Raw genomic sequence first — 17,857 nt, forward strand, 5'->3', positions numbered from 1 at the left:
CTGTTGGATGGATCATTCTTGTCTGTTTTGTTTCAGAGTAATGAAAGAATAAAATATTTAAGATGGAATATTCTTCATATTGCTATGCAGTCTGGAAAGGAAAAGTACTTAAAAGCATCCCTTGGAGAAAAATTTTGCTACTAATACTCATGAGGACTTGTCCCTAGTTCTTAGAGTTGTAGTAGGAATTACTCCTCACAGACTAAGAAACTGTTACACCACTAAGGTTGGTAGAGCACATCATACTAATTGAAAAATGTCATGTTTGTTTATTACAAAAAGGGGATTTTTTTCATATATCATGCTGAGAGCATACAGGCAACCCATCATCAGGGTGGAATTTATTTCATGTAACTATTCCTTTTGTATAAATCTAGTCTAAACTAGGTGTTAAGACTTTCTAGTCTGTGGAAGAAAGGTCATGAGCATCCCTTCCACCATTTTATTATACCAGTCTTAAGAAGAAACTCTTAAGGTGCCTGTATCTTCCTCTTAATTAAAAAGAAAGCTTAGATAATTAGCTCAGACTAAATGCCTAATTTAAAGATGAATACATTCACATGGATTGGTTTGCACTATGAGTGCCTATTTGCTATGGGCCATATAGGTACTTAAATTCTACATGGGCTAAATCAGTATTGGTTGAATTCAGCCTTTTCTTAATTTTTCTATCTGGTACAATCAGCAGTATTGAGAGTTCTTATGTGTTATCATAATGAAAGTATAAATAACAATAGAACTGGTATAAAAATGATAACACTTTAAGAACAAACTAATTCAAATGCCTTTTTTCTTTAAAGGAATAATCGTTTTGGAAATAGCATAACATGCTGGGTCATTTTATTGATGTGTTCCTTGCTAGCTTTGTGTAGCAAAGAAAAATTAACTGGCCATTTCCCTGCAATTTTCTCTGGTAAACCACTCTGTCTAAAAAAGTGATGGTGGGTAGAGGAATATGGTGTTATAAAATCCAAAGCTTTGATCTTGACAGACTCCAGAGGATTCCACTAAGTAACTCAGGGGAGAGAGGTGGGTTTTGGTTGGGGTTGAGTTGTTTGGGGCTTTTTTCTGTTAGGTTTCATGTTTTCCCCTCATAGGCTTTCAAAGGCTACCATTTCAGTGAAAAGGGTTTAGAAACTGCTTTCAAATTGAAGGAAAATAAAATTCAGTGTTAAGTGGTTGGTTATTTGTGTTACTGTCCCTTCAGCGACTTACAGCAGGACTTAAATACCAACCTTCAGACCTGTGCACTGTCCCTGTGAAAGCAGTGTATTGGTGGAGTTGAGTCTTTTAGTCCAATATTAGTTGTAATTAGAACTTTTATTTAAACATTTTTTAAAACACTGCAATGAATATGAATGGAAACTCAAAGGAGACTAGTTTGGCTGTAGTTAGGCAAAGGTGAAGAGTTTGTAACCAGTCAGTGAGATGAAGCTGTGGTTTCTGTGTTGTCCAGTTGATATGGATGTAACCAAACTGTTAATTCCATGTGTAAGAGTCACAGTCTTGCAGAAATCCACAGTCCTTATCTGCTTGCATAATACTAAAGTGCAAAATTTTAGGCACATAAGTCCTTCCTCATGTCCATTTGACACTCTTGAAAAAGGCAGTGTCAAAAATAGTGATTTCAGTCAACATCTGCGTATATTAAAAAAACCCTGATTCAACATCTTTCAAAACTATTAAGTAAGCTAAATATCACGGATGAGTTTAGCTAAGCCGTCAAAGAATATAAAAAAGATTTCTTTTGATTGTTTTGAGTACTTACATCTGGTCTCCAGGAAGTGAAATGACATAGTCACAGTAGTTAGTTACTCATTATTAGCTTTTTTTTTTTTTTTGAAAAGATTTTTCTTTCTGAGGATGGTACATAACTGGCAAATAAGATGACTACCTGTTTTATCTCCAGGATCTCTCTTATGTTGCTGATCAGAGCCCATAATCAAAATAAACTTTTTAGTGAGCGTTTGGCTAATGGGGAATATTGTGAAACAGTAGCGGCGTAAAAAATGTATGTGCTCTAATATGTGTATCTAATTATACAGGATTTTTATTACAAATAAAATAATGATATTATATCACAAACGATTATATTTTATTCCATTCAGGTTATAATTTGCTACCAGAAATAATGTCTATTATTTATTAATACTGCTGTTAAGTTCTGTAACTTAGTTGAGACAAAAGTAGAAAATTCTTGAGAGACCATTTTAAAAAGACACCTAAACTAAACTTAGGTCTGTTAAGGGGCTCTGTCGCTTCATCTCTATTTAATTCAGATCCAGTAATTAATTGCACTTAAGAAACATGATTGTTTGTTCTAATGTTTTTCCGCAGTTTGCATCAAGTGAAATTTCTGTCTTTCAATGAGACAACTTTTAATTAGTTAAATACAGATTTTCATATATATATATAGTTAAGATGCATACTGACATATAAGGAAAAAATTCAGAAAAGCAGTTATATGACATCAAAGATTCAGCAGATATTATCAACTTGTAAGAGAGGAATTAATTGAGAGATTTTAGAAAATCTTAAACTGATACCAGCAAATTATCAATTGTACATAATTTCACTTTTCCATTTCTTAAAATTTAAAAGCTTACTCTTTTTTTTTGTTTCTCACTAAGCTGAAGAATTTCCTTGTTTCAGAATCTTATGGAGGACAGGGTTGTCTCTAGTTTGTTTACACTGTGATTTTTTATGGCTCTTAGAGAAATTTTTTGATTTCTAGCATTCAGTAAAGCAAGGTAATTTTTTTTCTTTTTTTGCATACTGCTTAAGGATAGCACATTTTTTAATGAGATCAGTATCTTTAAATGTTGCTTATTTCATCAGAAATACTATACCTGCAAGGGTAAAGTATATTAAGCATTTTCCCAAAGGGTTCTGTTACATTAAAAGAGTAGTTTACAGATAAATTGCTTAATCAAAGTTAATAAAAATGCTGAGATGATTCAGTTGAGAAGAGATGTTTGAAAGACTTTCATATAATTGTTCTTGTAAAGATGCATGTGTCTGTAGTAGTCGGATAAGGATTATCCAGCACACAGCTGGATAAACGCATCATGTATTGGTTGAGCAGCTGGCCTATGGGTCAGGTGCAAAGGGTTACAGTGAATGGGGTGACATCAGACTGGCGGCCTGTCACTAGTGAGGTTCCACAGGGCTCCATCTTAGGCCCAGTGCTCTTAAACATCTTCATAAACAATGCAGGACCGGAAAGTATACTAAGTAAGCTTGCCAATGGTGCTAAATTGGGAGGAGCTGTTCACTCTCTCGAAGGCAGAGAAGCCCTGCAGAGAGACCTCAAGAAATTAGAGGGCTGGCTTTATCACCAACCATATGAAGTTCAACAAGGGCAGGTGCTGGATTCTGCACCTCAGATGAGGTAACCCTGGATGTACAGACTGGGGAATGAGAGGCTGGAAAGCAGTGCTACGGAAAGGGACTTGGAGGTCCTGGTCAATGGCAAGTTGAACACGAGTCAGCAGTGCCCGGGCAGCCAGGAGGGCCAACCCTGTCCTGGGGAGCATCGGGCACAGCATCGCCCACTGGGCAAGCAAGGGGATTGTCCTGCTCTGCTCTGCACTGGGGTGGCTTCACCTCGAGTGCTGGGAGCAGTTTTGGGTGCCACAATATAAGGAAGACATTAAACTACTAGAAAGTGTCCAAAGGAGGGCAACAAAGATGGTGAAGGGCCTTGAGGGGAAGCCGTGTGAGGAGCAGCTGAGCTCATTTGGTCTGTTCAGTCTGGAGGAGACTGAGGGGAGGCCTCACTGCAGTTACAACTTCCTCGTGAGGGGAAGCAGAGGGGCAGGCACTGATCCCTCTCTGTGGTGACCAGTGACAGGACCTGCGGGACACGCCTGAAATTGTGTCAGGGGAGGTTTAGGTTGGATATTAGAAAAGGTTCTTCACCCAGAGGGTGGTTGGGCGCTGGAACAGGCTCCCAAAGAAGTGGTCACAGCACGAAGTCTGACAGAGTTCAGCAAGTGTTTGGACAATGCTCTTGGGCAGATGGTGTGACTCTTGGGGATGGTCCTGTGCAGGACCAGGAGTTGGACTTTGGTGATGCTTGTAGGCTGCCAACTTAGGATATTCTATGATTCTTTGACAACCATATCTTGAGTCAGTTATCCGGACGAAAAAAAAAAAAAGACAACTCTTTGACCAGCATTTTTTAATGAAGAAAATTAAAACTTAAAAGAAGTGTTTGGTAAATCCATGTGAAATATCAAGAAATAGTGGATTGTGTCTGTCTGGGGCTTTTCTTTCATTCATTTGTTCTTGCATATTTATACTTTGGGGTTTCTTAATGCTAATAGAAAATATATATTAGAATCCCAAAATTACAATTTGGAGATACGTAGAAAAAGTAGGACGTGTATATGCCCCCACATACATGTGTATGTACACATCAACGTCTGTGTGTGTATGTATGCATTTCTATGTGTTCCCATACAGTGATTATTGTAGGTTCAAATAGGATATGTGAAACACAAATTCTTACATGGCTATTGTTGTAGGAGATTAAGCACCTCTTGAATCTAATCAGCTTAGCAGCCACCTTAGAAAGGAAGAAGCTACTTTTAGTTGTATTATATCATGGGGAAAGTGAAGCAGAGGTTAAAACTTGCACTTACGTGCCCTACATGCAAAAAAAACGGAAAAATGTTGCCACATGAATGTGAAACACAAGCCTTCAAAGCTAACACCTACTGAAGGAGCATCTAAAGAGTGTTACGGAAGTAAAAAAATTAAATCAAATTGGTTCAATGCAAAAAACCAAACCAAAACAAAGTTAATTGATTCAAAACAGACTATAACAAATCCATGAAGGTTAAAAGGTCCATGGAGAGATATTCATTACAATGTTCTCCTCTCCAAAATTCCTTTAATGCCGGCTGCCAAAAGCTAGAAGGATGTGCTAGTAAAAGAATTTTTTTGCCAAGTTTTTTACAATCTTTCCTTAAGCATTTGAGTTGGCTCTGGACAGAGAGGAAACATTAGTTAGCTGGAAGCTTCATCTGATTTGGTGTTATCATTTTCATGTTAGGTCTACACATGGCTGTGTTTTCACCAGGAGAAAACCTGGTGTGGTACAGACAGCCCTCAGCATTCTCAGAGCTTCATTCTGCTCACATCCTTTGCTCATAGCTCCTTTGAATTTCTTTGCTGTTGTCTGTTCCACTCCATTTCATCCATCTGATTTTTCTTGCTTTCTATGCACATCCTTTCAAGACACATGAAAATCTGCTGCAGAAGGAGTACACCAGAGAAATCATAGTTGTTTGGATTATTTTTTTTCCTGTTTCCTTGTGGATTTCACTTCAGGTGATGATATCAGGTGAAGGCAAATAGCTCAATGTGTGAGAGTATCTACAGATACTACATCAGAGTGGAGAAGTATCCAGCAGTATTGTATCAGACAACCTTCAATAATGCTACATCTGGCTGATTTACAAAATGAGAAATGGAGGTAATAAATGAGGCTACCTTCTGCACTCCTTGCAAGCATCCATGCAACTCTCTACATAATGTCACCAACATATAATGTCTTCTTTTTCAAAATGCCCATTGCCATTGGCCTTTGAGACCTTTGCAGCCTGAACAGTGGGGTAGAAACATAAGATCTGGCAGCAGGTTGTTCTTGTCCTCTTGGGTCAATTTGAGTGTTAATTGTTCTCTTGGAATGCATGGGAAGCAAATCATGTTTGTTTATCCTTTCAGGGAAGAAAGGTAAATCTGCACCATGGTAGGGACTACACAGCTTCATTAGTATGGTTATTTGATGAAGGATGAGTTAGATGCATCCTATACAGAAATACATTTACAGTTTTAATCTTACTATTTGTGTATTTATTTTCCATGTCTGAAATGAAGTATATTGCTTCCCATGGGATAAACAAGATAATGATATACTGCAGTGATAACACTGGGGTCTTTACATGCTGCTGGCTGAAGTCTAAGCCAGAACTATTGTCACCAAAGTGTTTATAAAGTGTACCTTAAGCAGTAAAAAATAACTAATATACTTACTAGTGTTTTATCTATATGTGAACAGGCACTAAAAGAGTTAGAGTCCTCTTTGCACCTATACTTTCTGACAGAATAGCAATAATGAGTTTGGGAATCAGAAGTCCCAGTCTGTGTTTGTTGATCCCTACTATTTTGATCTCTTCTCACTTATATTAGTCCCAAATCTTATCTTCCCAGGTTCTTTCCAATCAGTTCTCTTCATTGACCTTAATCATAACTCCTCAGTGCTTTCCTCCCAGACATTCCCAGTTCTCTCTCACCTCTGTTCCTCAGTTTTGTTTTCCTATTTACTGTCATCCCTTCCAGTTTCTTTATTCCTCTATTTCTCCTCATTTCTGCCTGCAATTCTCATTCCAGCTGGTTCTCAACTTCCATTCTTGCTATTAAAGTCAGAGTAAACTCTTCTACTTCTGCCTATTTTGTCTTCTCTACAAATACCTTTACCCACCTCACTGATTTGTGAATGTCTCCCTTGATGTCTAGTCTCTTTGTACCTGCTCTTTCAGTTTTGACTTCTTTATCTTCTCTCCAGTTACTTTTATCTACCATAACTCATTGATTGACAAGATTTTTCTTTCTTGACCTGCTATCCCCATTCTCTCTGGAAATTTTTGTCTCTATCTCCTTCTTCTACTCTTTCATTTACAAATTTCTGCATTTCTGGTTTCTTCCACTTTACTTCTTGTCCCAGAATAATGCAGCGTGCAGGTGTGACTGATGCTTTGCCTGCATTTGAAAAAGGCTGCCTGCATCCAGAAAAGACTGGAGTCTTACTAGACAAAAAAGAGAGTCTCTCTTCTTTGTGATGTGCATGCCTGGCACAGTCCATTACCCTAAAGGCACTCAGTTTCAGCCAGGGCATGGTCAGTGCAGTTTAAAACAGAGATATGACAAGTTCTGATTTAGGTAAAATAGCATTCATAGCATGTACATCTTCAAATACTCTCTTTTACTATAAAAGTATATGTTGTGTTGTGTAGAATACATCCTTCTTCCTCTTTAAGGTTCGATATGGCATGAGCATTGTTTGTAGAACATTGTGATATTATATCAAATATTTTTAATTGATTTTGCTATAGACCCTGATATTTATAATGTTTGTGAAGAGCCTTTTCTTAAAAATTGCTTAAAATAATTTCATAGTGCATCTCTTCACCCTCTTTTCCATAATGTTTATTCCTTTCCAGAAACTTCTGCTGGATTTTTTTTCCCCATTGTTGAAGAGAAATTCAGTCATTTACTTCATTATTGGAATTGATTAACTTATTTTTTCTGCAGTGAGCCTTGGAGGTTTTGGTCCTAAATGATTTCAGATTCTGTGTTCCTGAAATCACATTTGTAGCCAGAAAAAACAAAAAACAAAAAAAGAACAAGCAAAAAAACCCCCACACTCAAAAAACAAACAATGAAAAAAAAAGCAAAACCAAAAAAACAAAACACAACCAACAAAAAATACCCAAGCACTGTTAACTCTTATGATTTATGGATGTATAGTGCATGTGTGTATGCAAAATTGCCACTGAGGTTGTACCTAGTTCTTTATTTCTCTTTATTTAAAGGCTTTATCTGTGTAAAGGAGTAGAAGGAAAAATTAGCCATATACTAAAAAATGCATTTTTGTTTTTAAGAAGTATGAGAGAGAAAATGTTTTTAAAAACTCTCAAGAAAAAAAAGCCAACTAAAAGTATGCAATATTTCTTTTTTCCTTTTACTATGCAAAGTGTAATAATAAGAACAAATTAGATTAACAGTCTATTTATCATATTTTCCACCTGTTCTTACACACCAGGAAGAAGATGGCCCTCCTTTTACTTCTAATAATTTGCCAGTGTACCATAAACAGTGTCAAAACACACAGTCTTTCAAAGCCCAATATCATATTACTGATGGCTGATGATCTTGGTATTGGAGACCTGGGATGTTATGGGAACAGAACATTAAGGTAGGATGATATTTTGGCAGAGTCATAGCTTTATATTTAGTTTTCAATGGATTTTTAAAATTAAAAATGCCAGGACGTTCAGAGGTTTGATTATTTTTTTCTGAGTAACCAAAGTTAATAAGTTTTCCAGAGATTAGAGTATTCAATCTTTATTTTCTTTTTTTGACCAAAGACTTAGCTAATGCATTTATCCTGGTGAAAAGCTGCATTATAAACAGGGGATTGAGGAACCAACCAAATAAGGATAGCTCTAGAGAAGTGAAATATAATCAACAATTTTCTTCTAAAATATATATGACACAAGTACTATGAATTAAACATATTTTGAAGCACTCATGATTTGGGACAAGCTTGTTGTTAACTAATTGCAAATAAAGAGCTGATATGTCCTTAATTTATCTTCATACAGTAGTCACTATATTAATTAAAACGAATGCTAATATACTTGAATAATGTATCAGTGTGCCGCAGGATGTTTCTTGCTACCAGCTTAGATGTGATGGTTGTGTAAACAGAGCAAGTGATATCTAGCCATTGTGTTTCAGTGGTGCAAAGTCTTTGGCAAAGTTGAATAAAAGCAGACTAAAAGCACTATTCTGTCAAACTTTAAATGCTCTTGTTCCTGCTGATGTTAGTTAGAAGTAAAATCTTCTTAAAGAAAAAAAAAATCAAGTTACAGCTTCGGGTTTTTAACAGGGAAAAACATATACAACACTGATGCTTGGATCACTCCCCTCTCAGGCACCAGAACGACTCCAAGATCTATATTCTCTGCTGGGAGAATTCAGAATTAGATTTTTGGAATACGATGAATTTTCATCTTACTGATTGTTATCAGTAGGTGATGTGACAGATAGAAAGTAAGTCCATTGGAAAATTAATGTTTCTGACTATTCAGACTTAGATGATGGGAGCACTGGTGTGCCTTGAGGTCACGGTCATTAATCTCCAGGGTCAGAGAGCTATTAGAGCATGCTGCAGCTCCTGGCCAGTCTGCATTAGTAATTTTTATCTGTAGAACCAAGGATACAGGATTTTTTCCTTCAGGAACCAATTTTAATCTGCATGATGAGCCAGGTCACAGACAACTTTCCCATGCAGATATGGAAGCTTGGTTGTGCCCCTGGGTCTAATACAGCTGACATAATCATGTCAGACATGTAGATATTGTTAATATAGAGCATAACACAGAGTCATAATCATTTGAATTTCTTCTAATAGCTGATAGAACCACACAACATTATCCCTACCCCAAAAAGCTTTTGCTGGGTAGAGACAGAAGAGACACCAAGTAGGGAGTAAGGAAGCACAACCTTTCTCTAGTCTCTCTTGCCCTCATTACTGAAGCAAAAAGGTTGTAAAACTACAGTTCTGGTCAGGGAACACATTAAAAAGGGTTAAAATACTATATGTCCACATGTTGCAGTTTAGCACCGGTCATGAAAAATAGATGAAAGTGGGGAAAAAGATGTTTGCCGCAATGTCACATTGTCTCTCTTCAGTATTGACGCCTAATGTAAAAATATTTGACATGATAGTATTTGGAATTGCAACCCCAGCATGGTTTTGATAATTTACATACAGTAAATATTAACTATATTTTCCTGATAGCTCTTGCCTCAGGTGCCTTGGGCTTGCCATGCCTGTATCCAAATAATCATCTTTGTGTATTTTTTCTCACCTGCTTGTGTTTTTCCAGAACCCCTAATATTGACAGGCTAGCAGTGGAAGGAGTGACACTTACTCAGCATATAGCAGCATCCCCACTTTGTACTCCAAGTAGGGCAGCTTTCCTGACAGGGAGATATCCTATAAGATCAGGTAAAATCCATTACTTTATTTATATATAAATAAATTATTTTATTTACAGTAAACCGTATGCAGGTTTTTTGTCTGGCCTTTCTTGATTTGTTGATCATTACTGGGTTGAGTAATGATAAATGATGAGTCCTTTCAGTGACTGATGAAGCTCAGCAGAGCTGGTCTACATTTGATATATTTCATATATATGGGGAATTTTCACATTTCAGAAGAGTGGACACAAAGATAAAGGTTTTTTAGTGAGTAAAATATTTTTTTTCTTTAAATACTGACAAAACAATCTGACTGTGGTTGTTTAATGCCACCTGTGTCCTGGACTGCATCAGGCACAGCACTGCCAGCCAGACAACGAAGGAGATTGTCCCGAACTTCTCTGTGCTGCTCTGAGGGTAGCCTCACCTTGAGTGCTGTGTGCACCAAGCCTGACAGAGTTCAAGAAGTGTTTGGACAATACTCCAGGGCATATGGTGTGACTCATGAGGATGTCCTGTGCAGGGCTGGATGTTGGATTCAATGATCCCTGTAGGTCCCTTCCAACTAAGCATATCTTGTGATTCTCTGTGATCCTGTCAACTTCCTCCGCTATTCAATGACCCCAGGCTCTTTGCCTGCCTCCACAGTTGCATTCAGGCTGTTCCCACCATGTTGGTGGGCAGCACAAGTATTGAACATCACAGAGATGCATCTAGAAAGGCTCAGTGGAAGAACCCAGTGTAAATACTTCTGCTCAGACATTTCTATTTCTGCAAAACGTTTTTGTTTAGACAAATTGTTGGGTTTGTATTTTGGCTTTGGTTTTCTTTTTTTTGCAGGGGGGCAGAACTAGGGGCAGGACAGTTCATTAAGGTATTCAAGTTGCCCTTAAAACTGGGAAGAAGAGAGCAAAAAATCTCTTATCTCTGTAAAGTGTTATTTTTGTTCCATATCTACCCATATACAGTGTTAAGTATCCTGTGAATACATGCATTTAATTTCTCTTACTTTTAAAGTACCTGATCCAAAGCCTATTTGAGTCAATGAAGATCTAGTCTGTTTATTTTAGTGTTCTGGGACTGAGCCTCTCAGTGCTTAGTCATGCAACTTTAACATTCCCTTAACATCATTTTTAGCAAGGATCATTATACATTAATCAGATCACTTGTTCATTAGTGATAAAACATCCTGTCCTTGCTTCTGGGAATGAAAGCAAAGCAAGACTCTGGAGCCTACTTGATACGTTAGTGCTCATTCAAATCAAGTAACAAGCTTCTGCAAAAGTGCCAGCTAATATAACTTGCTAAATTTTCCATTAAATTCTTCTGCAAAGGAAAATTTTATATACCTGTTACAGATATATTGCTATTAATATTTACTGTAGGTGAAGTCACAGGTCGCTTTCCATTATGATCCTTGTTCTTATTTCTGAAAAATTAGCACTTGAACTAATTTTTTTCTTCACTGATCAGCTCTCAGACATACCTAATCATTTCCATGTAGGTACAAAAATTGAACTTTGTCTTACTTAAATTACAAGATTTCTAAACATGGATTGCTTCCTAATATCTGTGAAGAACTAGTAAAGGGTTATTATAGAAGACACTAGAATCATGATGTGGAAAAAATGTTAGAAATATAAAATTCCTGCTAATAGAGCTGAAGAAAAAGATTCCAAAATGCAGTATTGGATGAGACACAAACTCAGAGAAAGGTAATGATGAAAAAAAGGAAATCATGCTTCTGTACTTTCATTCTGGTAACTTAAGGGAATTACACTGATTTCAGTTACAAGAGCTTGAAATACATAAAAACAAACATAAATAAATAAAATATAGGTAAATATATGACTAACGCTATCTGAAGTGTTGATCAGCAAAACTATCTGGGGTGAAAATCTGAAGTCAGCATTTGAAGGGTAGGTTGAGCTCTCTTTATTAAACCAGTCTAACGAGTCTTTTTCTCATGTAACCTCAAGGGATACTTGGGTAAGGATTCTGCTTGTCTACATCAGTCATGTTAACTTGGGAACTGTAATCATCCAGTTGCATAATTTAGACTTCCTGAAGATATATCTGCACAGATTTGCATATACATTCTCTGTTCTTCTTCTTCTGTCTGTTTTCAGTGCCAGCTCTCGTCTGGAATCCTAGTAATCGAATTTTCATGAACCTGAGCTCTCAAGTTCCTCATCCTGAGAGCAGTTTATAAGCTCATTTGTGTGTCTCAGACTCTTAGTATATAGAAATTACTGTGCCTTATTTAGATGTTGTCTTGTTAGCCAGTACCTGATGCTCCTTCAGTGTGCTCGCTCTGCATGCATTGGATGATATGTCTGTGCCACTGAAACACTGGTTCTTCCCCATCAATGCTGACAGCCCAAGCTACTCTATTTACAGAATCAGATTCTCCCTTGCTCTTTCTGACCTCATGATATTTACATGCCAAGCTGTAAGACTGCCCTATTTCAATGTGCCTTCTCTCAAAAAACCTTAAAGCTTGTAAAAAACCACATATGAGGAAAGTGGAAATTCTGAGAGTAGAACTTGGGAACGATCTCACTTAGTCCTCATCTTCCTTCCCTCCCCATGTACAAGAAAAAAAAATTATTCAAGCTTAACTTCTTAAACTTTTGCTATACCTTAGGAAATCTACACAAAGGGCTGCACCTGTTTATGTGATGGCTGGCCCCATGGTTATAAGCTGAGAATTTTTTCTCCATGTCTCAGTTTCTAGTGTCAATACAGAAAAGACCTCACTCAGCTAAATGGATGATTGTATCTTCCACTTGAAACATTTAATGTCTGATTGTATTATGTCATTTAAGTGATACCACCTAAAGCAAAAAAAGTTCAGGCAGAACTAATGAATGGAAATTGTTTCTTTGTATTATTGTGGTCTCACTCATTTTTACTGTATTTAGGAATGGCTGCCTTCTCACGAGTTGGTGTCTTCTTATTTTCTGCCTCTTCTGGGGGACTTCCTTCTGAAGAAATAACTTTTTCCAAACTCCTGAAGCAGAAAGGTTATGCAACAGCTCTAATAGGTAAAATTGCAGATATACACAGCACTATTTTCTTTCATTTCAATGAAAAGAACATTAGCTTTCCATGTAGGCCATAAAGGGCCTGCATTAAGCTTTTCTCCCCCACAGCATAATGAATTTATTTTTCTGGAACAAAACTGAGCACATTCCCATGCCTATGTGAAACACTAGTCAGGTAAGTATGTCTAATTCACTTCTGTAGTTATAGTTTCATTTTGCAAGGTACTGAAGAAACATGATGAACAAACTGAAAATTAGTCAAGCTCTTGAAAAGTTTTCAGTATAAATAGGAGTTTGATTACATCAGAGAGACAATGAGGGATTGATCATAGGGTGCAAGTCAGCACAGTGGTGGTTTTCATTTCACCAGTGTTCAAATACCCATAAAGTGTGATGTGTGATGTGATGTCTGGGCTACTGTCTTAGTCATCAGACAGAAATGGGCATTTCTAGGAAATTTTTCATATTCTTTGGTAGATGTTTAATATAAAAATGTATTTCTCTCTCATGATAAAGATCGTTCAGACAACTGATTGCAGCATAAATATCCAGTGATGGGCAAAAGGAATCACACTAGATGAATATTAAATAGAACTGGAATTAATATCATAAAAGTATAACATTAAAGATTTCTGATTTTTTTTCTTAATTTGGCCACTGACTTATTCCATATTGCTTATATTTTAGAAGATTCTTGTGAAGTTCAACTTGTATTACATAATGTATTTCTGTACTGGAATTGCCAGGGAATAGTTGTACAGAGAACATCATACTGGAATATTACTAAATTAATTTAGATGAAGGATGCACCCAATCTGATTTTTAAATGAAACAAAAACTTGCAATTTTGAGAGTAATTTTTGTTTAAAAAACCAGGCTGTTTAGCAAGGCTAACAATTCACACCACTGTTCAAAAAATGTCTGTACTATGTAGATAAACCAGTGTCAGCGTTCCTAGCTAAAAATCCTACTTAGCTATACCCCAGTCTTATAAAGCATAAAATACCATGATGTCCTGAAAGAATGAAAAGAGAAAACCAGAATTTCTTATCAGAAGTTTATTTAGTGTAGGTGCATTGGAACCATAGTACAAAAAAGCTGTTCATAATTTGTCATGTTCCTTGTGGACTTAATTCCTATTGCTGCATATTCAATTAAAGACCGGGTTTTTTCTATTTGTTACCAGCACAGTTGTACAACTCATTTTCTGGGGCTGACCTAGTTAATGTTCTTTTTTTAACCACTTTCACTGCAACGTGACAGCTTGCCACTTAGATCTCCAGAAGTTATCTCCATGATGCTTAATGAACAATTCTTCCAAGTGGCCTGAATGATAGCTATGAGACCATAAAATACAATATTACCATATCCTTAGAGTATAATGAAGGTTTCCAAAAATCAAGAAGTGCATTAAAATTACAGATAAAGCATATGTAAATGGAAGAAAGAAAAATTATGTAGATTTGAAGACTAGATAGGCAGTCTGATTCACAACCAGTCCATTTTCTGCTTTTGCTGGTATTCTTATCACATTATATTGGTAGGGAGTCTTTGCTTGGTTCAGTCTAACTCAGCAGTTCCCAAACAATTAATTGTCAAATCCTGCACCAGTGATGGATTGGCATAAGGGTAATTTGAAGCCTTTCTGTTCCTCAAGCCAGTTGTGTTATTTTTAAATTTTTTTGCCAATCTCCTCTCTAAGGACATTCTTTTTCTTCCCTAGGTGCATTTTTGTTTCCTTTTTAAATTTTTTTTCTCCACTGAATATATGCTTCCTTTTGTTTGGTATGTCCCAAAATATATTTTAGCCATAAATCTACTTTATGTATACACTTTTCTACCTCATTGTTTTCCCTTGTGACATAAAGAAGGTGACAACCAATAGATCTGTCAGGAAAGCACACAATCAGATCTGCAACAAAACCAGGTTCTATCAAAAAAAGCAGATGCATAGAATACGTAATATTTCACCAGTGGGAAGAAATGCCGATGTTTTGTTAGAAATAGCTATTCATAATTCAAAATTTCCCCTTAAATTTGATAGGTATTATTTTAACTACTGCTATACTCAATTAAAATTGAGTAAAGGTTAATTTTTCCTCACTATTGTTATCCAGTGTGTTGTCCAGAGAAGTTTAAAATCCACCTATGTAGCTTATCTCTGAAGCTAAAATACTAATTGATAACTGGTCCTTATTTGTTCCAGAATGAAGTATTGTAATGTTTGGACACATCACAGTAGTAAGGTGTCCAATTCAAGATTGACTGAGTCTATGGAGTGGAGTTAATACAACAGTTATTCATAAAACAGCTTAAAATCTGTCCATGTTAATACCATATGCACATATATTTTTTATAATTTTTCCTCTGTACTTCAAATAAGTATATTTCCTTAAGAACATAAAATATTTCTGTTTGCATCTTGCTTCACATCTTGTATCTTGCCATCTATCTGAAAAGCACAAAATCATTCCTAAAGAAATATATCATTATATAAAAATCAGTCTTCATACTGCTCCCTTTCCCATTATCTGAAGGAAAAATACAGGGGAAACATTGATTTCTGTAGTGTCCTCAGGATTCTGCATTCTGAAAAACTGAGTTTCAAGTGAAGTTTCTTGGCTGAATAGAACTTGCCTCTCATTTCCACTTGCTTTTCATTGCACTGCTTTCTCTCTGCAGAAATCGTAATTGTGGCTGACGGAGAGGGAAAAAAGCCTAGGTCTCAAATTATTACAGCACTCATAATTTACAATTAACAGCATAAATTTCACTCAAAAGCTTGGTAGAATCTGCTGAAATGCTTATGATGCTTGTGTGATGTGTCCATTCTATGAAGCATCACTTGGCAAAGATGAGAGCATTTTGCACTGCTCTCAGATTCAGGAGGGCCCCAGAATCTAAAGCACATTACAGTAATCTGTTCAAGCACTAGCTCAAGGCAGGGGTTATTGTCACAAGGAGTGAAACAAAGCACGTATTGTGGACCCAGTCATCACTTGCTTTTTCAGGGCAGTGCAGGATCTATCAAAACCTTCTACCTCCCCAGCGTTTGAGAATGGCAGTTGTGTCATTCCGTCACAGCTGCCGATATAATTTGAACGAGGGCTTCTATTGCTTTTCCTGCTAACCTGCTCTCTGCTTTGTTTGGCTCAAGTTGCTTCTCAAAAAATCTTTTTCTGAGGCCCATGTTCATCTTGACATTGAACAATTTGTTGTGCTTGCTAAAACCCTTTCGATAAAAATAGACCTATATTTCTCCCTGTCCTACTTTGTTATTCCAAGATTTTTCTGTCCTGGCTTGTAGTTGAGATCCAGTTAAAAAAAAACTCTGTATCATAATAAGTGACCTTGAAGGTATACTTAATTTCTTTCTTTTTCATGTTTTCTTACTGATTTATAGGTACCTTGAGATTAACATACAACAACAAAAAATTTAAAATTAAAGCCTGAAAACCATTTATGTTCATGATTATAAGCCTCTACCTTTAAATCAGTTATCTAACTTGATGAGAGTTTCATGCTCACTTTGTTACACATCTGGCTTTATGATTATTCCTTTAAGACAGTCATCCAAACCTAAGAGAAAAAATTGAAGCATTTCTTTTCAAAAATATGCATCTTTGTTTGCTGTGAATGAAAATCGCTGTTCCAGCCTTAACTAGTCCTTTATAGCACCATTATAACTGCTGAAATTTCAGTACAATGGTGTGTACTGCTGTTTTTTTTAATTGACCACGATAATTTTCCCTGGACCACGTCAAAAGTAGTGACAAGAACCATTCTGCTCACAAAAAGCAGAATACCACTTCAAGTGAGGGGCCATCTGACAGGGAAAAGTTCTGATGGAATGAGAAAGGTGTAAAGGCCTTCATTTCACTGGCACATAAGCAGACCTGAAAATCTTTTATACCTGCTTCATTGATATACAGAAGTTATTTTTAACTTAAGATCATCAAGAGATGTACAAGGACAACTGGACTCAACTCAGATTCAAGATTTCTGTGTTTTTTCCACCTTTGCTGACAGATGAACTTAGGCATATGGCATTCTCATCCTATACCTCAGTTCTGTTATTTGTGGAAGAAAAATAAGAACACCCAGCTCATTTGCTAAATTTAAAAAAAGTAGAACAGATCTCCATGTTCACCCTCTTTGGTACTGCAGTACCTGCATTTGTCACTGCCGAAGGAAGAAGTGCAGGGTGAATATGCTGTTCTGTAGACCCAGAAGGAGGTAGTCAGGACTGTTTGCATCAGGATTTTCTTAGAGATATTTAAAAGATGGGGTGGTGTGGAAAAAGGGAAAAGTATATATATGCTTTTTTTTCCTGTTTTGCACTTTCTGCCATGTGTATTCTGAAGTCTCTAAAACAGATATTTCAAATTTCTTTGGGCTAAGTTATGGGAATGAAGCCTTACTGGGTTTGCAGATTTTCTTGTTTATTTCTTTTAAGGTGACAACCCCTGAATTATGCTGGTCATGTTTAGGCATTTGATTCAGAAAAATAAATAAAAGTTTGGCCCAGCAATATATAATGTCATCTATTTTGTCAAGGCCAGCATGCTTTTCTAGATATTCAACACATTTTCTTGCTGAGAGCAAAGAGCATAGCTCTAGCCATAATCCATCTCAATAGGCTTAACTGAATTTGAATTTTTTTTTTTATAATTATGCATTTTGATTCAAATAACAGCTACCAATTAGATCTGTTGTGCTAAGCAATGCATAAGCATATGGTAAGAGGTTGTACCTGAGTCACAGAATGAATTATCTAGATGCTTACCATAATCAGCATGAATGTAGATTATATTAGTATAATGCAAATCAGGCTCAGTGGTTTCTTGTGTCAGACTGTCCAACATTATTGCAGGATTAGAGTGATTTCCTAGTGGGACAAAATGCTGTGAGAGATAGTATTTGACAGCAATTTACTTGTTACTGTTGTTTGGTTTTAATTTATATATATGAAATATATAAATACAAAATAATCACCCTCACTATATATATGTGTATTTTGAGGAAGATTGGCA

The 17,857-nt window shown here is 36.5% G+C and overlaps 1 protein-coding gene across 8 annotated transcripts in view; it reads left to right on the plus strand.

The window, feature by feature from the left end:
- STS (steroid sulfatase) overlaps positions 1-17,857 on the plus strand; it is a 112,961-nt gene that overhangs the window by 17,225 nt on the left and 77,879 nt on the right. For 5 of the 8 annotated variants that reach the window (XM_010394361.4, XM_010394362.4, XM_010394365.4 and 2 more), the window contains 3 exons: positions 7,832-7,984; positions 9,684-9,805; positions 12,702-12,824. In XM_010394361.4, coding sequence (XP_010392663.1) covers positions 7,839-7,984; positions 9,684-9,805; positions 12,702-12,824 — 391 coding nt within the window. In that variant the 5' untranslated portion in view covers positions 7,832-7,838. Of the gene's footprint in view, positions 1-5,337; positions 5,483-7,831; positions 7,985-9,683; positions 9,806-12,701; positions 12,825-17,857 lie in introns of all 8 variants that reach the window. The other 3 variants (XM_039550141.1, XM_019283006.3, XM_019283005.3) reach the window with 1 other exon arrangement.

This window comes from Corvus cornix, chromosome 1 (assembly GCF_000738735.6).
Source record: "Corvus cornix cornix isolate S_Up_H32 chromosome 1, ASM73873v5, whole genome shotgun sequence".
Taxonomy (NCBI): domain Eukaryota; kingdom Metazoa; phylum Chordata; class Aves; order Passeriformes; family Corvidae; genus Corvus; species Corvus cornix.